At 43.4% G+C, this 22834-nt stretch overlaps 4 protein-coding genes across 4 annotated transcripts; 1 reads left to right on the top strand and 3 right to left on the bottom strand.

The window, feature by feature from the left end:
* Positions 1-137: 137 nt before the first annotated feature.
* LOC128870562 (uncharacterized) lies at positions 138-7016 on the bottom strand. The gene is made up of 3 exons (XM_054113215.1): positions 4548-7016; positions 3090-4442; positions 138-1640 (listed from the first exon to the last, which is right to left on the bottom strand). The coding sequence occupies exons 1-3, from the start codon at positions 7014-7016 to the stop codon at positions 138-140; spliced, it is 5325 nt and encodes a 1774-aa protein (XP_053969190.1).
* A 1252-nt stretch (positions 7017-8268) lies between these two features.
* Positions 8269-13602, bottom strand: LOC128870561 (uncharacterized). Its single transcript, XM_054113214.1, has 2 exons — positions 9877-13602; positions 8269-9771 (listed from the first exon to the last, which is right to left on the bottom strand). The coding sequence occupies exons 1-2, from the start codon at positions 13600-13602 to the stop codon at positions 8269-8271; spliced, it is 5229 nt and encodes a 1742-aa protein (XP_053969189.1).
* Positions 13603-14695: 1093 nt separating this feature from the next.
* On the top strand, positions 14696-18578 carry LOC128870560 (uncharacterized). The gene is made up of 2 exons (XM_054113213.1): positions 14696-18468; positions 18524-18578. The coding sequence occupies exons 1-2, from the start codon at positions 14696-14698 to the stop codon at positions 18576-18578; spliced, it is 3828 nt and encodes a 1275-aa protein (XP_053969188.1).
* Positions 18579-19002: 424 nt separating this feature from the next.
* LOC128870559 (uncharacterized) lies at positions 19003-19962 on the bottom strand. The gene has a single exon (XM_054113211.1). The coding sequence runs from the start codon at positions 19960-19962 to the stop codon at positions 19003-19005; it is 960 nt and encodes a 319-aa protein (XP_053969186.1).
* Between the last annotated feature and the right edge of the window lie 2872 nt (positions 19963-22834).

Raw genomic sequence — 22834 nt, 5'->3', positions numbered from 1 at the left:
TCCAATTGCGACTGACTTTGCCCTGCAGTTGGGCGTAGATATATACTTGCTTTGATTGCTGCGCAGAGCAATTTACAAAAGTTTGTATATATGTACATACAGGTGTTAGAGTGCATGAGAGAGGGCAAGTGCATCGTTTATGTTGGTTGCGCTGACTGCGCTGCTTTCTGCATAACCAAACATCCTCCCCCCGTTGGAAGACCCGGGCTTTCAACCTCATCCTGTCTTGGCAATGGGCATAGCTTTCGGATGGCTCTTCGTATGACTCCATTTGCAGTTTTTAGTACAGCGACACGTGCCACACGATCTGATCCATATATTAGTTCGGTGACTCTTGCTAGGGGCCACTTGAGAGGAGGCAGATTTTCGTCCTTTACTAAAACTATGTCGTTGACGCAGAGTTCGAAATTCTGTGTGCGCCACTTTGAGCGCTGCTGCAAGGTAGTTAAGTACTCCTCATGCCAACGTGCCCAAAATATCTGCTGGTAGTATGATACGCGCTGCCATTGATCCAAACGATTAAAGTTAATCTTCGTGACATCTGGTTCAACGTAAGTAGAGATAGGAGCAGTGCCAATGAAGTGAGCTGGAGTTAGAACGTCTAAATCAGCCGGATTGTCTGAAAGTGGAAACAAAGGTCTTGAGTTAATAATTGCCGCTATGTGGCAAATAAGTGTGCGCAGTTCATCGAAGTTTAATAATGACGAGCCCACCGAGCGATGAAAATGATGTTTCGCAGTTTTAACGGCCGCTTCCCAAAGCCCACCAAAGTGTGGAGAGCGAGGTGGAATGAAATGCCATTCTATGGTATTAGCTAGACAAAATTCATGAACTGCTTGCACATGATTATCGCTCAGGAATAAACGTTTTAATTCTGCCATCTCATTCTTAGCGCCGACAAAGTTGGTTGCGTTGTCCGACCATATACGAGTGGGGCGACAACGCGTTAGGATGAACCGCTTTAGTGCATTTAAGAATGCCTTCGTTGATAAGTCTGCTACGAGCTCCAGGTGCACAGCTTTCGTGGCAAAGCATATGAATATGCAAATGTAACATTTTATGGGTTGCTTGTTGCGTATTTCGTTTTTATAATGGAATGGTCCACAATAATCGACGCCTGTGACCATAAATGCATAAGATGAGTTTACCCTATCTTCCGGAAGATCAGCCATAATATGTTCCGCTAAGTGCGGTTTAGCTCGGAAGCATAGAGTGCATTTGCTTACAACGTTCGAAACAGTTTTTCGTCCGCCAATAGGCCAATACTGCAGCCGAATGTATGCTAGTAGGGAACGAGGACCCGCGTGCAAATTGCGCCTATGAAAATGCATAATGATTGCCTGAGTGACAGGATGACGCCTCGGCAGTATGACTGGATGCTGCGCCTCGAAGTCGAGCGCTGAATTTTTCAGTCGTCCACCCACACGAAGCAATCCACAACTATCGATGAATGGTGAGAGCGACGCAATGCAACTAGATGCCTTCACACCTTGACCGGCTTGAAGGCATTTGAGATCCTCTTTGAAGTGAAGCCTTTGGATGGTGCGCAGGAGTAGTTTTGTGCCACGGCGTATGCAATCAACAGTCAGTCCAGAAAGCCGCAAGCGATTTTGGAACTTATAAATGTAACCAAAAACATGCTGTAATTTTTCAAATGAATTTATGAATTTACACCTGAGTGTTATGTCAACGTACTTAGATGTCGCAAATAACACCCTTTTGCGCATTTCTGGGAGTTGACTGACTTGACTGCAAGGGTTTGGCCAATTGTTTTTATCTTGAGCTAAAAAATCCGGTCCATGCAGCCATAGAGATGAGTTAATGAGGTCGTTAGAGGTTGCCCCTCTGGATAAAATATCAGCTGGGTTAAACTTCGTAGGCACGTAGCGCCATTCCATACCCGCAGTCAACTCCTGTATAGTGGCTATGCGATTAGCTGTAAAGATTTGAAATCTTGAAGATTCGTCGCGGATCCAGGATAACACCACCGCCGAATCAGACCAACAATAATATCGACACGAGAAAAGTTGTATTTGAGCTATTTCATGCATGAGTTGCGCCAACAGGGAGGCACCGCACAACTCCAGCCTTGGAACCGTAAGAGTTTTTAAGGGCGCTACACGAGATTTTGAACATAGCAGTTGCGCCTGGTTTCTTCCTTGACTGACTGACACGACGTAAAGACAAGCTCCGTATGCTTCGATGCTGGCGTCACTAAAACCATGAATTTCATAGGCGCCATTCTGCTGGATTGACAAACGGGGAAACTTTATTTGCGGTATGCGGCCAAAATCTGCACACAAACTAAGCCAAGATGAATGTAGTGATGAAGGCAAACTTTCATCCCAGTCAAGCCTTTCTTTCCAGATTTGTTGAAGAAAGATTTTAGCCTTCGAAATAATAGGGCCGATGAGACCGAGTGGGTCATAAAAACGAGCAATAGTTGACAAAATGGACCGCTTGCAATGTTTTGATGAAGGCTGCATTGGTGAGAACGCGAACAATAGGCAATCTGATGGAGGATCCCAAGTTAAACCGAGTGTTTTAGTTATATCGCTTCCATCGTCGAACTTAAGTAGTGTTTCTCGATCATCAGGTGGTATCGTCTGCAACAATTCAATACACAAATGTGTAGTCAACGAGCATTTTCGTTAACTGTTCTTTCAACGAAAAGAAAAACACGCTATTCCGAAAAAATACAATTTATTTTATATACACATGTATATACATATATTCGAAGTTAAGGTAAATAGAAAATTACGGCACGGCGCCTCGAATTAATCTGCGCGACGTGGTAAACGATCCAATTGCGACTGACTTTGCCCTGCAGTTGGGCGTAGATATATACTTGCTTTGATTGCTGCGCAGAGCAATTTACAAAAGTTTGTATATATGTACATACAGGTGTTAGAGTGCATGAGAGAGGGCAAGTGCATCGTTTATGTTGGTTGCGCTGACTGCGCTGCTTTCTGCATAACCAAACATCCTCCCCCCGTTGGAAGACTCGGGCTTTCAACCTCATCCTGTCTTGGCAATGGGCATAGCTTTCGGATGGCTCTTCGGATGACTCCATTTGCAGTTTTTAGTACAGCGACACGTGCCACACGATCTGATCCATATATTAGTTCGGTGACTCTTGCTAGGGGCCACTTGAGAGGAGGCAGATTTTCGTCCTTTACTAAAACTATGTCGTTGACGCAGAGTTCGAAATTCTGTGTGCGCCACTTTGAGCGCTGCTGCAAGGTAGTTAAGTACTCCTCACGCCAACGTGTCCAAAATATCTGTTGGTAGTATGATACGCGCTGCCATTGATCCAAACGATTAAAGTTAATCTTCGTGACATCTGGTTCAACATAAGTAGAGATAGGAGCAGTGCCAATGAAGTGAGCTGGAGTTAGAACGTCTAAATAAGCCGGATTGTCTGAAAGTGGAAACAAAGGTCTTGAGTTAATAATTGCCGCTATGTGGCAAATAAGTGTGCGCAGTTCATCGAAGTTTAATAATGACGAGCCCACCGAGCGATGAAAATGATATTTCACAGTTTTAACGGCCGCTTCCCAAAGCCCACCAAAGTGTGGAGAGCGAGGTGGAATGAAATGCCATTCTATGGTATTAGCTAGACAAAATTCATGAACTGCTTGCACATGATTATCGCTCAGGAATAAACGTTTTAATTCTGCCATCTCATTCTTAGCGCCGACAAAGTTGGTTGCGTTGTCCGACCATATACGAGTGGGGCGACAACGCGTTAGGATGAACCGCTTTAGTGCATTTAAGAATGCCTTCGTTGATAAGTCTGCTACGAGCTCCAGGTGCACAGCTTTCGTGGCAAAGCATATGAATATGCAAATGTAACATTTTATGGGTTGCTTGTTGCGTATTTCGTTTTTATAATGGAATGGTCCACAATAATCGACGCCTGTGACCATAAATGCATAAGATGAGTTTACCCTATCTTCCGGAAGGTCAGCCATAATATGTTCCGCTAAGTGCGGTTTAGCTCGGAAGCATAGAGTGCATTTGCTTACAACGTTCGAAACAGTTTTTCGTCCGCCAATAGGCCAATACTGCAGCCGAATGTATGCTAGTAGGGAACGAGGACCCGCGTGCAAATTGCGCCTATGAAAATGCATAATGATTGCTTGAGTGACAGGATGACGCCTCGGCAGTATGACTGGATGCTGCGCCTCGAAGTCGAGCGCTGAATTTTTCAGTCGTCCACCCACACGAAGCAATCCACAACTATCGATGAATGGTGAGAGCGACGCAATGCAACTAGATGCCTTCACACCTTGACCGGCTTGAAGGCATTTGAGATCCTCTTTGAAGTGAAGCCTTTGGATGGTGCGCAGGAGTAGTTTTGTGCCACGCCGTATGCAATCAACAGTCAGTCCAGAAAGCCGCAAGCGATTTTGGAACTTATAAATGTAACCAAAAACATGCTGTAATTTTTCAAAAGAATTTATGAATTTACACCTGAGTGTTATGTCAACGTACTCAGATGTCGCAAATAACACCCTTTTGCGCATTTCTGGGAGTTGACTGACTTGACTGCAAGGGTTTGGCCAATTGTTTTTATCTTGAGCTAAAAAATCCGGTCCATGCAGCCATAGAGATGAGTTAATGAGGTCGTTAGAGGTTGCACCTCTGGATAAAATATCAGCTGGGTTAAACTTCGTAGGCACGTAGCGCCATTCCATACCCGCAGTCAACTCCTGTATAGTGGCTATGCGATTAGCTGTAAAGATTTGAAATCTTGAAGGTTCGTCGCGGATCCAGGATAACACTACCGCCGAATCAGACCAACAATAATATCGACACGAGAAAAGTTGTATTTGAGCTATTTCATGCATGAGTTGCGCCAACAGGGAGGCACCGCACAACTCCAGCCTTGGAACCGTAAGAGTTTTTAAGGGCGCTACACGAGATTTTGAACATAGCAGTTGCGCCTGGTTTCTTCCTTGACTGACTGACACGACGTAAAGACAAGCTCCGTATGCTTCGATGCTGGCGTCACTAAAACCATGAATTTCATAGGCGCCATTCTGCTGTATTGACAAACGGGGAAACTTTATTTGCGGTATGCGGCCAAAATCTGCACACAAACTAAGCCACGATGAATGTAGTGATGAAGGCAAACTTTCATCCCAGTCAAGCCTTTCTTTCCAGATTTGTTGAAGAAAGATTTTAGCCTTCGAAATAATAGGGCCGATGAGACCGAGTGGGTCATAAAAACGAGCAATAGTTGACAAAATGGACCGCTTGCAATGTTTTGATGAAGGCTGCATTGGTGAGAACGCGAACAATAGGCAATCTGATGCAGGATCCCAAGTTAAACCGAGTGTTTTAGCTATATCGCTTCCATCGTCGAACTTAAGTAGAGTTTCTCGATCATCAGGTGGTATCGTCTGCAACAATTCAGGATTACTGGAGCACCACTTTCTCAACTTGAATCCTCCTTTTTCCAGCAGCTTTGTAGTTTGACTCATAATTTCCTTGACTTCTTGAATGGACTCACCGCCTGTAATAAGATCATCGACATAAAAATCGCGCTTTAACATTTTTGAGCCTATGGGGTAGACAGTTTGTTCATCAATGGCTAACTGGTGCATCGAACGAATTGAGAGGAATGAAGCTGGTCTTGTACCATAAGTGGCTGTGTCAAGTTTAAAGACGTTGACCGGCTGCTGTGGGGAGTCACGCCACAAGATGCACTGCAGATAACTATCGGGCTCTGAGACTCGTACACAACGATACATCTTACATATGTCACCCGTCAAAGCGATTGGAAAGGTTCTAAACCGAAGCAATGTGTTGAACAGCTTAGGTTGTATGGTGGGTCCTGTCATAAGCAAGTCGTTCAACGAGTATCCAGAAGATGAAACCGCAGATCCATCGAATACAACGCGGAGTTTTGTAGTTGTGCTCTCTTCCTTCAAAACACAGTGATGCGGCAGAAAGTATTTGCAATACCGCAGATTGTTCTTAGTAACCAGTGACATATGTCCTAGATTCAAATATTCCCGTATGAATGCTGCATATTGGGCCTTCCGCTGTGGGTGGCGGTCCAATTTTCGCTCTAGATTAAGAAAACGACGAAACGCTTGTTGATAAGAGCCGCCCAAGAGATCAATATTAACTTTTGCTGGTAGCCGGACCGAATAGTTCCCTGTAGACAAACGCAAATAATTGGCCTTAAAATGCGCCTCGCAGTCAAGCTCTTCTTTGGAGTATGTGGCGACAGATTCACAGCAACTTTCAACCTCCCAAAATCTACGTACTAGTTGATCGATTTGAACATTGGATTCGTAACCTATGTCAAGTGATGACTGTGCGGCCAATATCGCTCCCCTTTGCCGCTGCGATTCACCACCTGTTACAACCCATCCTAACCTAGTTTTCTGTAGGCACGGTAGACCGTGAGCTAACTTTATTTGTCCAATGCATAAGAGATCATAGAAGAGGCTGGCTCCAATAAGCATGTCTATTCGTTGCGACTTGAAAAAACCTCGATCTGCTAAACAAATGTTCGACGGTATTTTCCAATGAGAAATATCCAAAGTAAAAGAGGGTTGATTGTCCGTTATGTTAGGAGCAACCAACGCTGTAATGCAGGTAGAGTACTCCGAGTTTTGAGACTGAATAGTAATATTGACAGTCAAACCATCAGAGGCGAAGTTTGCATTACCAAGACCTGATACGTAGGTGGATGACTTGGTTTTTCGCAACTGCAGTTGATGAGCAAGACGAGACGTTATAATATGCAACTGCGACCCTGAGTCGAGCAGTGCACGACATGGCACCCATGTACCTGCGCTGTTCTTAACATTGATGACAGCAGTGGCTAGAAGCACAACATCAGGACTGAGATTCTGAGCAGATGTGACAATTGACGTTGTTTGTGAGATTGCAGCCAAGGTGTGGTGTGCGACTGAAGTTGAAACAAGCTTAGAGGTGTTTGGAGGTGCTAATTGGGAGGATGCTTGCCTTGAAGATGCAGGACCTTGTGACGACATCGACGATAATCGTACACACTCTTCTGCAAAAAGTCGACAGTATCACGCAGGCAAATTGGGAGGAAGCTGCGCCGTTAGATCTCATACCCTCATGGGAGCAGTTTACAAGTTTCCTGGAGAAGCGTTGTCAAAGACTGGAGAATGTAGAACATTCCATGGCAGCGTATACTCGTGGCTCACAGGTGGGAAAAAATAGTAGAACTATTAACCATGGTAGAAAATCATTTATTGCTACTAACAATACAAACAATTCAACCAATGGCTGTGTTTTTTGCGACAACACAGACCATGCTGTATATTCATGCACCCGTTTTTTAAATTTATCTCCACAACTCCGTCTTAAGGAGGTCAAAAGGCTTGCTTTGTGTTTAAACTGCCTTAGAAAAGGCCATCAGCTTCGAACGTGCAATGCTGGTCTATGTCGTACGTGTGGATCCAAGCACCACAGTCTGCTACATATCGAGTCCTCTTCTTCACCAATGTCGTCACAAGGTCCTGCATCTTCAGTGCAAGCATCCTCCCAATTAGCACCTCCAAACACCTCTAAGCTTGTTTCAACTTCAGTCGCACACCACACCTTGGCTGCAATCTCACAAACAACGTCAATTGTCACATCTGCTCAGAATCTCAGTCCTGATGTTGTGCTTCTAGCCACTGCTGTCATCAATGTTAAGAACAGCGCAGGTACATGGGTGCCATGTCGTGCACTGCTCGACTCAGGGTCGCAGTTGCAAATAAAGTTAGCTCACGGTCTACCGTGCCTACAGAAAACTAGGTTAGGATGGGTTGTAACAGGTGGTGAATCGCAGCGGCAAAGGGGAGCGATATTGGCCGCACAGTCATCACTTGACATAGGTTACGAATCCAATGTTCAAATCGATCAACTAGTACGTAGATTTTGGGAGGTTGAAAGTTGCTGTGAATCTGTCGCCACATACTCCAAGGTAGTCAACGAGCATTTTCGTTAACTGTTCTTTCAACGAAAAGAAAAACACGCTATTCCGAAAAAATACAATTTATTTTATATACACATGTATATATATATATTCGAAGTTAAGGTAAATAGAAAATTACGGCACGGCGCCTCGAATTAATCTGCGCGACGTGGTATACGATCCAATTGCGACTGACTTTGCCCTGCAGTTGGGCGTAGATATATACTTGCTTTGATTGCTGCGCAGAGCAATTTACAAAAGTTTGTATATATGTACATACAGGTGTTAGAGTGCATGAGAGAGGGCAAGTGCATCGTTTATGTTGGTTGCGCTGACTGCGCTGCTTTCTGCATAGCCAAACATCCTCCCCCCGTTGGAAGACTCGGGCTTTCAACCTCATCCTGTCTTGGCAATGGGCATAGCTTTCGGATGGCTCTTCGGATGACTCCATTTGCAGTTTTTAGTACAGCGACACGTGCCACACGATCTGATCCATATATTAGTTCGGTGACTCTTGCTAGGGGCCACTTGAGAGGAGGCAGATTTTCGTCCTTTACTAAAACTATGTCGTTGACGCAGAGTTCGAAATTCTGTATGCGCCACTTTGAGCGCTGCTGCAAGGTAGTTAAGTACTCCTCACGCCAACGTGCCCAAAATATCTGCTGGTAGTATGATACGCGCTGCCATTGATCCAAACGATTAAAGTTAATCTTCGTGACATCTGGTTCAACATAAGTGGAGATAGGAGCAGTGCCAATGAAGTGAGCTGGAGTTAGAACGTCTAAATCAGCCGGATTCTCTGAAAGTGGAAACAAAGGTCTTGAGTTAATAATTGCCGCTATGTGGCAAATAAGTGTGCGCAGTTCATCGAAGTTTAATAATGACGAGCCCACCGAGCGATGAAAATGATATTTCGCAGTTTTAACGGCCGCTTCCCAAAGCCCACCAAAGTGTGGAGAGCGAGGTGGAATGAAATGCCAATCTATGGTATTGGCTAGACAAAATTCATGAACTGCTTGCACATGTTTCTCGCTCAGGAATAAACGTTTTAGTTCTGCCATCTCATTCTTAGCGCCAACAAAGTTGGTTGCGTTGTCCGACCATATACGAGTGGGGCGACAACGCGTTAGGATGAACCGCTTTAGTGCATTTAAGAATGCCTTCGTTGATAAGTCTGCTACGAGCTCCAGGTGCACAGCTTTCGTGGCAAAACATATGAATATGCAAATGTAACATTTTATGGGTTGCTTGTTGCGTATTTCGTTTTTATATTGGAATGGTCCACAATAATCGACGCCTGTGACCATAAATGCATAAGATGAGTTTACCCTATCTTCCGGAAGATCAGCCATAATATGTTCCGCTAAGTGCGGTTTAGCTCGGAAGCATAGAGTGCATTTGCTTACAACGTTCGAAACAGTTTTTCGTCCGCCAATAGGCCAATACTGCAGCCGAATGTATGCTAGTAGGGAACGAGGACCCGCGTGCAAATTGCGCCTATGAAAATGCATAATGATTGCTTGAGTGACAGGATGACGCCTCGGCAGTATGACTGGATGCTGCGCCTCGAAGTCGAGCGCTGAATTTTTCAGTCGTCCACCCACACGAAGCAATCCACAACTATCGATGAATGGTGAGAGCGACGCAATGCAACTAGATGCCTTCACACCTTGACCGGCTTGAAGGCATTTGAGATCCTCTTTGAAGTGAAGCCTTTGGATGGTGCGCAGGAGTAGTTTTGTGCCACGGCGTATGCAATCAACAGTCAGTCCAGAAAGCCGCAAGCGATTTTGGAACTTATAAATGTAACCAAAAACATGCTGTAATTTTTCAAATGAATTTATGAATTTACACCTGAGTGTTATGTCAACGTACTCAGATGTCGCAAATAACACCCGTTTGCGCATTTCTGGGAGTTGACTGACTTGACTGCAAGGGTTTGGCCAATTGTTTTTATCTTGAGCTAAAAAATCCGGTCCATGCAGCCATAGAGATGAGTTAATGAGGTCGTTAGAGGTTGCACCTCTGGATAAAATATCAGCTGGGTTAAACTTCGTAGGCACGTAGCGCCATTCCATACCCGCAGTCAACTCCTGTATAGTGGCTATGCGATTAGCTGTAAAGATTTGAAATCTTGAAGGTTCGTCGCGGATCCAGGATAACACCACCGCCGAATCAGACCAACAATAATATCGACACGAGAAAAGTTTCATTTGAGCTATTTCATGCATGAGTTGCGCCAACAGGGAGGCACCGCACAACTCCAGCCTTGGAACCGTAAGAGTTTTTAAGGGCGCTACACGAGATTTTGAACATAGCAGTTGCGCCTGGTTTCTTCCTTGACTGACTGACACGACGTAAAGACAAGCTCCGTATGCTTCGATGCTGGCGTCACTAAAACCATGAATTTCATAGGCGCCATTCTGCTGGATTGACAAACGGGGAAACTTTATTTGCGGTATGCGGCCAAAATCTGCACACAAACTAAGCCACGATGAATGTAGTGATGAAGGCAAACTTTCATCCCAGTCAAGCCTTTCTTTCCAGATTTGTTGAAGAAAGATTTTAGCCTTCGAAATAATAGGGCCGATGAGACCGAGTGGGTCATAAAAACGAGCAATAGTTGACAAAATGGACCGCTTGCAATGTTTTGATGAAGGCTGCATTGGTGAGAACGCGAACAATAGGCAATCTGATGCAGGATCCCAAGTTAAACCGAGTGTTTTAGTTATATCGCTTCCATCGTCGAACTTAAGTAGTGTTTCTCGATCATCAGGTGGTATCGTCTGCAACAATTCAGGATTACTGGAGCACCACTTTCTCAACTTGAATCCTCCTTTTTCCAGCAGCTTTGTAGTTTGACTCATAATTTCCTTGACTTCTTGAATGGACTCACCGCCTGTAATAAGATCATCGACATAAAAATCGCACTTTAATATTTTTGAGCCTATGGGGTAGACAGTTTGTTCATCAATGGCTAACTGGTGCATCGAACGAATTGAGAGGAATGAAGCTGGTCTTGTACCATAAGTGACTGTGTCAAGTTTAAAGACGTTGACCGGCTGCTGTGGGGAGTCACGCCACAAGATGCACTGCAGATAACTATCGGGCTCTGAGACTCGTACACAACGATACATCTTACATATGTCACCCGTCAAAGCGATTGGAAAGGTTCTAAACCGAAGCAATGTGTTGAACAGCTTAGGTTGTATGGTGGGTCCTGTCATAAGCAAGTCGTTCAACGAGTATCCAGAAGATGAAACCGCAGAGCCATCGAATACAACGCGGAGTTTTGTAGTTGTGCTCTCTTCCTTCAAAACACAGTGATGCGGCAGAAAGTATTTGCAATACCGCAGATTGTTCTTAGTAACCAGTGACATATGTCCTAGATTCAAATATTCCCGTATGAATGCTGCATATTGGGCCTTCCGCTGTGGGTGGCGGTCCAATTTTCGCTCTAGATTAAGAAAACGACGAAACGCTTGTTGATAAGAGTCGCCCAAGAGATCAATACTAACTTTTGCTGGTAGCCGGACCGAATAGTTCCCTGTAGACAAACGCAAATAATTGGCCTTAAAATGCGCCTCGCAGTCAAGCTCTTCCTTGGAGTATGTGGCGACAGATTCACAGCAACTTTCAACCTCCCAAAATCTACGTACTAGTTGATCGATTTGAACATTGGATTCGTAACCTATGTCAAGTGATGACTGTGCGGCCAATATCGCTCCCCTTTGCCGCTGCGATTCACCACCTGTTACAACCCATCCTAACCTAGTTTTCTGTAGGCACGGTAGACCGTGAGCTAACTTTATTTGTCCAATGCATAAGAGATCATAGAAGAGGCTGGCTCCAATAAGCATGTCTATTCGTTGCGACTTGAAAAAACCTCGATCTGCTAAACAAATGTTCGACGGTATTTTCCAATGAGAAATATCCAAAGTAAAAGAGGGTTGATTGTCCGTTATGTTAGGAGCAACCAACGCTGTAATGCAGGTAGAGTACTCCGAGTTTTGAGACTGAATAGTAATATTGACAGTCAAACCATCAGAGGCGAAGTTTGCATTACCAAGACCCGATACGTAGGTGGATGACTTGGTTTTTCGCAACTGCAGTTGATGAGCAAGACGAGACGTTATAATATGCAACTGCGACCCTGAGTCGAGCAGTGCACGACATGGCACCCATGTACCTGCGCTGTTCTTAACATTGATGACAGCAGTGGCTAGAAGCACAACATCAGGACTGAGATTCTGAGCAGATGTGACAATTGACGTTGTTTGTGAGATTGCAGCCAAGGTGTGGTGTGCGACTGAAGTTGAAACAAGCTTAGAGGTGTTTGGAGGTGCTAATTGGGAGGATGCTTGCACTGAAGATGCAGGACCTTGTGACGACATTGGTGAAGAAGAGGAGTCGATATGTAGCAGACTGTGGTGCTTGGATCCACACGTACGACATAGACCAGCATTGCACGTTCGAAGCTGATGGCCTTTTCTGAGGCAGTTTAAACACAAAGCAAGCCTTTTGACCTCCTTAAAACGGAGTTGTGGAGATAAATTTAAAAAACGGGTGCATGAATATACAGCATGGTCTGTGTTGTCGCAAAAAACACAGCCATTGGTTGAATTGTTTGTATTGTTAGTAGCAATAAATGATTTTCTACCATGGTTAATAGTTCTACTATTTTTTCCCACCTGTGAGCCACGAGTATACGCTGCCATGGAATGTTCTACATTCTCCAGCCTTTGACAACGCTTCTCCAGGAAATTTGTAAACTGCTCCCATGAGGGTATGAGATCTAACGGCGCAGCTTCCTCCCAATTTGCCTGCGTGATACTGTCGACTTTTTGCAGAAGAGTGTGTACGATTATACACCCCGCTATTTGCTCCGAATTCCCCATGGTGCGTAGAGCGCGCAGGTTTGCATTTACCTTGTCGGATAATTCGCGAAGCTTCACCGCTGAAGAAGTGTCCACCTTTTTGATGCCCATAATCTCAGTGATGTGTGCCTGAAAAATAAGACGCTTATTGTTAAATCTTTTGTTAAGCAAATCTAGAGCCACAGAGTAGTTGTTGCCACTCATCTCCAACGAACGAATTGCATCCAGAGCTGGACCCTTCAGATATGAACGTAGGTGCTGCAACTTCTCGACATCCGTGAGGTCCGGATCCTTGTCTATAACGGTTGAAAACAAGGAAAGGAAATCTGTGTATTCCGTATGTCCTCCACTGAATGTAGGCAGTCTGAGCTCAGGCAAACGTGGTCGACTTTGCAAAACAACTGTTTGCCCTTCCAAAACCGGATCGTGCCGCATGGTTGAGCAGGATGGCATTTGAGATTGACGTTTATGAATCTCACGCCGTATACGACACCGAAGTAAAAGGAGTAGCTCTTCAAAATTTGAACGCAGTGCTCCGCCGATTTCGTCAAAATTGAGCTCCTCTAAGCTGTCATGAGCCAAGTTAAACGTGCTGGAAATATGTTCGAGGCACTCCAACCGTACCTTTAAATCTACTTCGGTGAATGGATTAATTTTTTCGCCTTCGATTGCCCGTTCAATCGATTGTGCTTGTGCATAAATTGATTGCGCCTTACGTTTGTAAAAAATCACCATATCCTCAGGTGACAACCGAGAAGCTTCGTTTGTTGCCATCATACAAAATATTAAAAATGTATTAACGAACAATAATATATATATATATATATTAAAATTGTATGCACGGGTTAAAGTTAGCAGTTTATACCGTTTGAAGTTAGCGGTATGAGCAGGTTGAAGTTAGCGGGATATACCGTTTGAAGTTAGTGTTTTTATTGTTTTTTTTTAAGTTCGTACATATGCTACTTTAGTTATGTACGTGTGCTTCTGTACTTCACTTCAACTGTATTTTGTTTTATTTATTTCAACTATTTTTTATTTTATTTATTTCAACAATTTTTTATTTTATTTATTTCAATAGATATATTCCACGAGAATTTAAATAGGATTATATTAATCGCGATCACGTCGGGGTCACCAAAACTCTGCGCATGTTAGCAAGTATATATCTACGCCCAACTGCAGGGCAAAGTCAGTCGCAATTGGATCGTATACCACGTCGCGCACATTAATTCGAGGCGCCGTGCCGTAATTTTCTATTTACCTTAACTTCGAATATATGTATATACATGTGTATATAAAATAAATTGTATTTTTTCAGAATAGCGTGTTTTTCTTTTCGTTGAAAGAACAGTTAACGAAAATGCTCGTTGACTACACATTTTGGTGACCCCGACGTGATCGCGATTAATATAATCCTATTTAAATTCTCGTGGAATATATCTATTGAAATAAATAAAATAAAAAATTGTTGAAATAAATAAAATAAAAAATTGTTGAAATAAATAAAATAAAAATAGTTGAAATAAATAAAACAAAATACAGTTGAAACAAATAAAACAAAATACAGTTGAAACAAATAAAACAAAAAGCAGTTGAAATAAATAAGACAAAATACAGTTGAAGTGAAGTACAGAAGCACACGTACATAACTAAAGTAGCATATGTACGAACTTAAAAAAAACAATAAAAACACTAACTTCATACGGTATTCCGGTAGTTTTATCTTCCAACGGTATATCCCGCTAACTTCAACCTGCTCATACCGCTAACTTCAAACGGTATAAACTGCTAACTTCAACCCGTGCATACAATTTTAATATATATATATATATTATTGTTCGTTAATACATTTTTAATATTTTGTATGATGGCAACAAACGAAGCTTCTCGGTTGTCACCTGAGGATATGGTGATTTTTTACAAACGTAAGGCGCAATCAATTTATGCACAAGCGCAATCGATTGAACGGGCAATCGAAGGTGAAAAAATTAATCCATTCACCGAAGTAGATTTAAAGGTACGGTTGGAGTGCCTCGAACATATTTCCAGCACGTTTAACTTGGCTCATGACAGCTTAGAGGAGCTCAATTTTGACGAAATCGGCGGAGCACTGCGTTCAAATTTTGAAGAGCTACTCCTTTTACTTCGGTGTCGTATACGGCGTGAAATTCATAAACGTCAATCTCAAATGCCATCCTGCTCAACCATGCGGCACGATCCGGTTTTGGAAGGGCAAACAGTTGTTTTGCAAAGTCGACCACGTTTGCCTGAGCTCAGACTGCCTATATTCAGTGGAGGATATACGGAATACACAGATTTCTTTTCCTTGTTTTCAACCGTTATAGACAAGGATCCGGACCTCACGGATGTCGAGAAGTTGCAGCACCTACGTTCATATCTGAAGGGTCCAGCTCTGGATGCAATTCGTTCGTTGGAGATGAGTGGCAACAACTACTCTGTGGCTCTAGATTTGCTTAACAAAAGATTTAACAATAAGCGTCTTATTTTTCAGGCACACATCACTGAGATTATGGGCATCAAAAAGGTGGACACTTCTTCAGCGGTGAAGCTTCGTGAATTATCCGACAAGGTAAATGCAAACCTGCGCGCTCTACGCACCATGGGGAATTCGGAGCAAATAGCGGGGTGTATAATCGTACACACTCTTCTGCAAAAAGTCGACAGTATCACGCAGGCAAATTGGGAGGAAGCTGCGCCGTTAGATCTCATACCCTCATGGGAGCAGTTTACAAATTTCCTGGAGAAGCGTTGTCAAAGGCTGGAGAATGTAGAACATTCCATGGCAGCGTATACTCGTGGCTCACAGGTGGGAAAAAATAGTAGAACTATTAACCATGGTAGAAAATCATTTATTGCTACTAACAATACAAACAATTCAACCAATGGCTGTGTTTTTTGCGAGACAGACCATGCTGTATATTCATGCACCCGTTTTTTAAATTTATCTCCACAACTCCGTCTTAAGGAGGTCAAAAGGCTTGCTTTGTGTTTAAACTGCCTCAGAAAAGGCCATCAGCTTCGAACGTGCAATGCTGGTCTATGTCGTACGTGTGGATCCAAGCACCACAGTCTGCTACATATCGACTCCTCTTCTTCACCAATGTCGTCACAAGGTCCTGCATCTTCAGTGCAAGCATCCTCCCAATTAGCACCTCCAAACACCTCTAAGCTTGTTTCAACTTCAGTCGCACACCACACCTTGGCTGCAATCTCACAAACAAAGTCAATTGTCACATCTGCTCAGAATCTCAGTCCTGATGTTGTGCTTCTAGCCACTGCTGTCATCAATGTTAAGAACAGCGCAGGTACATGGGTGCCATGTCGTGCACTGCTCGACTCAGGGTCGCAGTTGCATATTATAACGTCTCGTCTTGCTCATCAACTGCAGTTGCGAAAAACCAAGTCATCCACCTACGTATCGGGTCTTGGTAATGCAAACTTCGCCTCTGATGGTTTGACTGTCAATATTACTATTCAGTCTCAAAACTCGGAGTACTCTACCTGCATTACAGCGTTGGTTGCTCCTAACATAACGGACAATCAACCCTCTTTTACTTTGGATATTTCTCATTGGAAAATACCGTCGAACATTTGTTTAGCAGATCGAGGATTTTTCAAGTCGCAACGAATAGACATGCTTATTGGAGCCAGCCTCTTCTATGATCTCTTATGCATTGGACAAATAAAGTTAGCTCACGGTCTACCGTGCCTACAGAAAACTAGGTTAGGATGGGTTGTAACAGGTGGTGAATCGCAGCGGCAAAGGGGAGCGATATTGGCCGCACAGTCATCACTTGACATAGGTTACGAATCCAATGTTCAAATCGATCAACTAGTACGTAGATTTTGGGAGGTTGAAAGTTGCTGTGAATCTGTCGCCACATACTCCAAGGAAGAGCTTGACTGCGAGGCGCATTTTAAGGCCAATTATTTGCGTTTGTCTACAGGGAACTATTCGGTCCGGCTACCAGCAAAAGTTAATATTGATCTCTTGGGCGACTCTTATCAACAAGCGTTTCGTCGTTTTCTTAATCTAGAGCGAAAATTGGACCGCCACCCACAGCGGAAGGCCCAATATGCAGCATTCATACGGGAGTATTTGAATCTAGGACATATGTCACTGGTTACTAAGAACAATCTGCGGTATTGCAAATACTTTCTGCCGCATCACTGTGTTTTGAAGGAAGAGAGCACAACTACAAAACTCCGCGTTGTATTCGATGGCTCTGCGGTTTCATCTTCTGGATACTCGTTGAACGACTTGCTTATGACAGGACCCACCATACAACCTAAGCTGTTCAACACATTGCTTCGGTTTAGAACCTTTCCAATCGCTTTGACGGGTGACATATGTAAGATGTATCGTTGTGTACGAGTCTCAGAGCCCGATAGTTATCTGCAGTGCATCTTGTGGCGTGACTCCCCACAACAGCCGGTCAACGTCTTTAAACTTGACACAGTCACTTATGGTACAAGACCAGCTTCATTCCTCTCAATTCGTTCGATGCATCAGGTAGCCATTGATGAACAAATTGTCTACCCCATAGGCTCAAAAATATTAAAGTGCGATTTTTATGTCGATGATCTTATTACAGGCGGTGAGTCCATTCAAGAAGTCAAGGAAATTATGAGTCAAACTACAAAGCTGCTGGAAAAAGGAGGATTCCAGTTGAGAAAGTGGTGCTCCAGTAATCCTGAATTGTTGCAGACGATACCACCTGATGATCGAGAAACACTACTTAAGTTCGACGATGGAAGCGATATAACTAAAACACTCGGTTTAACTTGGGATCCTGCATCAGATTGCCTATTGTTCGCGTTCTCACCAATGCAGCCTTCATCAAAACATTGCAAGCGGTCCATTTTGTCAACTATTGCTCGTTTTTATGACCCACTCGGTCTCATCGGCCCTATTATTTCGAAGGCTAAAATCTTTCTTCAACAAATCTGGAAAGAAAGGCTTGACTGGGATGAAAGTTTGCCTTCATCACTACATTCATCGTGGCTTAGTTTGTGTACAGATTTTGGCCGCATACCGCAAATAAAGTTTCCCCGGTTGTCAATACAGCAGAATGGCGCCTATGAAATTCATGATTTTAGTGACGCCAGCATCGAAGCATACGGAGCTTGTCTTTACGTCGTGTCAGTCAGTCAAGGAAGAAACCAGGCGCAACTGCTATGTTCAAAATCTCGTGTAGCGCCCTTAAAAACTCTTACGGTTTCAAGGCTGGAGTTGTGCGGTGCCTCCCTGTTGGCGCAACTCATGCATGAAATAGCTCAAATGAAACTTTTCTCGTGTCGATATTATTGTTGGTCTGATTCGGCGGTGGTGTTATCCTGGATCCGCGACGAACCTTCAAGATTTCAAATCTTTACAGCTAATCGCATAGCCACTATACAGGAGTTGACTGCGGGTATGGAATGGCGCTACGTGCCTACGAAGTTTAACCCAGCTGATATTTTATCCAGAGGTGCAACCTCTAACGACCTCATTAACTCATCTCTATGGTTGCATGGACCGGATTTTTTAGCTCAAGATAAAAACAATTGGCCAAACCCTTGCAGTCAAGTCAGTCAACTCCCAGAAATGCGCAAAAGGGTGTTATTTGCGACATCTAAGTACGTTGACATAACACTCAGGTGTAAATTCATAAATTCATTTGAAAAATTACAGCATGTTTTTGGTTACATATATAAGTTCCAAAATCGCTTGCGGCTTTCTGGACTGACTGTTGATTCAATCACTCGGTCTCATCGGCCCTATCGTTTTGTGTAGTCAACGAGCATTTTCGTTAACTGTTCTTTCAACGAAAAGAAAAACACGCTATTCCGAAAAAATACAATTTATTTTATATACACATGTATATACATATATTCGAAGTTAAGGTAAATAGAAAATTACGGCACGGCGCCTCGAATTAATCTGCGCGACGTGGTATACGATCCAATTGCGACTGACTTTGCCCTGCAGTTGGGCGTAGATATATACTTGCTTTGATTGCTGCGCAGAGCAATTTACAAAAGTTTGTATATATGTACATACAGGTGTTAGAGTGCATGAGAGAGGGCAAGTGCATCGTTTATGTTGGTTGCGCTGACTGCGCTGCTTTCTGCATAACCAAACATCCTCCCCCCGTTGGAAGACCCGGGCTTTCAACCTCCCTGTCTTGGCAATGGGCATAGCTTTCGGATGGCTCTTCGGATGACTCCATTTGCAGTTTTTAGTACAGCGACACGTGCCACACGATCTGATCCATATATTAGTTCGGTGACTCTTGCTAGGGGCCACTTGAGAGGAGGCAGATTTTCGTCCTTTACTAAAACTATGTCGTTGACGCAGAGTTCGAAATTCTGTGTGCGCCACTTTGAGCGCTGCTGCAAGGTAGTTAAGTACTCCTCATGCCAACGTGCCCAAAATATCTGCTGGTAGTATGATACGCGCTGCCATTGATCCAAACGATTAAAGTTAATCTTCGTGACATCTGGTTCAACGTAAGTAGAGATAGGAGCAGTGCCAATGAAGTGAGCTGGAGTTAGAACGTCTAAATCAGCCGGATTGTCTGAAAGTGGAAACAAAGGTCTTGAGTTAATAATTGCCGCTATGTGGCAAATAAGTGTGCGCAGTTCATCGAAGTTTAATAATGACGAGCCCACCGAGCGATGAAAATGATATTTCGCAGTTTTAACGGCCGCTTCCCAAAGCCCACCAAAGTGTGGAGAGCGAGGTGGAATGAAATGCCATTCTATGGTATTAGCTAGACAAAATTCATGAACTGCTTGCACATGATTATCGCTCAGGAATAAACGTTTTAATTCTGCCATCTCATTCTTAGCGCCGACAAAGTTGGTTGCGTTGTCCGACCATATACGAGTGGGGCGACAACGCGTTAGGATGAACCGCTTTAGTGCATTTAAGAATGCCTTCGTTGATAAGTCTGCTACGAGCTCCAGGTGCACAGCTTTCGTGGCAAAGCATATGAATATGCAAATGTAACATTTTATGGGTTGCTTGTTGCGTATTTCGTTTTTATAATGGAATGGTCCACAATAATCGACGCCTGTGACCATAAATGCATAAGATGAGTTTACCCTATCTTCCGGAAGATCAGCCATAATATGTTCCGCTAAGTGCGGTTTAGCTCGGAAGCATAGAGTGCATTTGCTTACAACGTTCGAAACAGTTTTTCGTCCGCCAATAGGCCAATACTGCAGCCGAATGTATGCTAGTAGGGAACGAGGACCCGCGTGCAAATTGCGCCTATGAAAATGCATAATGATTGCCTGAGTGACAGGATGACGCCTCGGCAGTATGACTGGATGCTGCACCTCGAAGTCGAGCGCTGAATTTTTCAGTCGTCCACCCACACGAAGCAATCCACAACTATCGATGAATGGTGAGAGCGACGCAATGCAACTAGATGCCTTCACACCTTGACCGGCTTGAAGGCATTTGAGATCCTTCAAAACGTGGACCCGGGTAACCTTCGGACGTGTATGTACAATATGGATATCAAATGGAAGCTGTTGGTGAATGCTTTAGTTCAGAGTATTTTTCATGCCGCTCTGTGACTAGGGTCTCGAGGTAGAGACCAAAACGTGGACCCTAGAATGAGCTTGTACAATATGGATATCAAATTGAAGCTGTTGGTGAATGCTTTCGTACAGAGTATTTTTCATGCCGCTCCGTGACTGGGGTCTCGAGATATAGGTCAAAACGTGGACGCGGGTAACCTTTGGTTGTGTATGTACAATATGGGTATCAAATGAAAGCTGTTGATAAGTGCTTTAATACGGGGTAATTTTCATACCTATAGATGACTAGGGTCTGGAAATATATGCCAAAACGTGGACCCGCCGTGTCTTTGCACCGAATTAAACCAAACTTACACACATTGTTAAGTAGGTATTGAAGATGGTTTCCGTATAGTTTGGATACCTATTGGTAGATAGGGTCTCGAGATATAGTTCAAAACGTGGACCCGGGTAACCTTCGGATGTGTATGTACAATATGGGTATCAAATGGAAGCTGTTGGTGAATGCTTTAGTTCAGAGTATTTCCATCCGCTCCGTGACTAGGGTCTCGAGATGGAGACCAAAACGTGGACCCTAGAATGTGTTTGTACAATATGGATATCAAATGAAAGCTGTTGATAAGTGCTTTAATACGGGGTAATTCTCATATCTATTGATGACTAGGGTCTCGAAATATATGCCAAAACGTGGACCCGCCGTGTCTTTAAACCGAATTAAACCAAACTTACACACATTGTTAAGGAGGTATTGAAGATGGTTTCCGTATAGTTTGGATACCTATTGGTAGATAGGGTCTCGAGATATAGGTCAAAACGTGGACCCGGGTAACCTTCGGACGTGTATGTACAATATGGGTATCAAATGGAAGCTGTTGGTGAATGCTTTAGTATAGAGTATTTTTCAAGCCGCTCCGTTACTGGGGTCTCGAGATAGAGACCAACACGTGGACCCGGGTAACCTTTGGTTGAGTATGTACAATATGGGTATCAAATGAAAGCTGTTGGTAAGTGCTTTAATACGGGGTAATTTTCATACCTATAGATGACTAGGGTCTGGAAATATATGCCAAAACGTGGACCCGCCGTGTCTTTGCACCGAATTAAACCAAACTTACACACATTGTTAAGTAGGTATTGAAGATGGTTTCCGTATAGTTTGGATACCTATTGGTAGATAGGGTCTCGAGATATAGGTCAAAACGTGGACCCGGGTAACCTTCGGATGTGTATGTACAATATGGGTATCAAATGGAAGCTGTTGGTGAATGCTTTAGTTCAGAGTATTTCCATTCGCTCCGTGACTAGGGTCTCGAGATGGAGACCAATATGTGGACCCTAGAATGTGTTTTTACAATGTGGATATCAAATGAAAGCTTTTGATAATTGCTTTAATACGGGGTAATTTTCATACCTATTGATGACTAGGGTCTCGAAATATATGCCAAAACGTGGACCCGCCGTGTCTTTGCACCAAATTAAACCAAACTTACACACATTGTTAAGTAGGTGTTGAAGATGATTTCCGTATAGTTTGAATACCTATTGGTAGATAGGGTCTCGAAATATAGGTCAAAATGTGGACCCGGGTAACCTTCGGATGTGTATGTACAATATGGGTATCAAATGGAAGCTGTTGGTGAATGCTTTAGTTCAGAGTATTTCCATCCGCTCCGTGACTAGGGTCTCGAGATGGAGACCAAAACGTGGACCCTAGAATGTGTTTGTACAATATGGATATCAAACGAAAGCTTTTGATAATTGCTTTAATACGGGGTAATTTTCATACCTATTGATGACTAGGGTCTCGAAATATATACCAAAACGTGGACCCGCCGTGTCTTTGAACCGAATTAAACCAAACTTACACACATTGTTAAGTAGGTATTGAAGATGGTTTCCGTATAGTTTGGATACCTATTGGTATATAGGGTCTCGAGATATAGGTCAAAACGTGGACCCGGGTAACCTTCGGATGTGTATGTACAATATGGGTATCAAATGGAAGCTGTTGATAAGTGCTTTAATACGGGGTAATTTTCATATCTATTGATAACTAGGGTATCGAAATATATGCCAAAACGTGGACCCGCCGTGTCTTTGCGTCGAATTAAACCAAACTTACACACATTGTTAAGTAGGTATTGAAGATGGTTTCCGTATAGTTTGGATACCTATTGGTAGATAGGGTCTCGAGATATAGGTCAAAACGTGGACCCGGGTAACCTTCGGATGTGTATGTACAATATGGGTATCAAATGGAAGCTGTTGGTGAATGCTTTAGTTCAGAGTATTTCCATTCGCTCCGTGACTAGGGTCTCGAGATGGAGACCAATATGTGGACCCTAGAATGTGTTTTTACAATGTGGATATCAAATGAAAGCTGTTGATAAGTGCTTTAATACTGGGTAATTTTCATACCTATTGATGACTAGGGTCTCGAAATATATATCAA

This window comes from Anastrepha ludens, chromosome Y, assembly GCF_028408465.1.
Source record: "Anastrepha ludens isolate Willacy chromosome Y, idAnaLude1.1, whole genome shotgun sequence".
In the NCBI taxonomy this organism is placed as follows: Eukaryota; Metazoa; Arthropoda; class Insecta; order Diptera; family Tephritidae; genus Anastrepha; species Anastrepha ludens.
The sequence above is the reverse complement of the archived record's forward strand: the minus strand, read 5'-3'. Positions and strand labels throughout refer to the sequence as shown.

Excerpts from the sequence above, each read along its gene's own strand:
- LOC128870560 (XM_054113213.1), top strand. The coding sequence starts at position 14,696 with ATGGCAACAAACGAAGCTTCTCGGTTGTCACCTGAGGATATGGTGATT. Across the intron at positions 18,469-18,523 it reads GTGTTATTTGCGACATCTAA|CATGTTTTTGGTTACATATA; the intron begins GTACGTTGACAT and ends GAAAAATTACAG.
- LOC128870559 (XM_054113211.1), bottom strand. The coding sequence starts at position 19,962 with ATGGCTGATCTTCCGGAAGATAGGGTAAACTCATCTTATGCATTTATG.
- LOC128870561 (XM_054113214.1), bottom strand. The coding sequence starts at position 13,602 with ATGGCAACAAACGAAGCTTCTCGGTTGTCACCTGAGGATATGGTGATT. Across the intron at positions 9,772-9,876 it reads GGCCAAACCCTTGCAGTCAA|CATGTTTTTGGTTACATTTA; the intron begins GTCAGTCAACTC and ends GAAAAATTACAG.
- LOC128870562 (XM_054113215.1), bottom strand. The coding sequence starts at position 7,016 with ATGTCGTCACAAGGTCCTGCATCTTCAAGGCAAGCATCCTCCCAATTA. Across the intron at positions 4,443-4,547 it reads GGCCAAACCCTTGCAGTCAA|CATGTTTTTGGTTACATTTA; the intron begins GTCAGTCAACTC and ends GAAAAATTACAG. Across the intron at positions 1,641-3,089 it reads ATCGTGTGGCACGTGTCGCT|CATGTTTTTGGTTACATTTA; the intron begins GTACTAAAAACT and ends GAAAAATTACAG.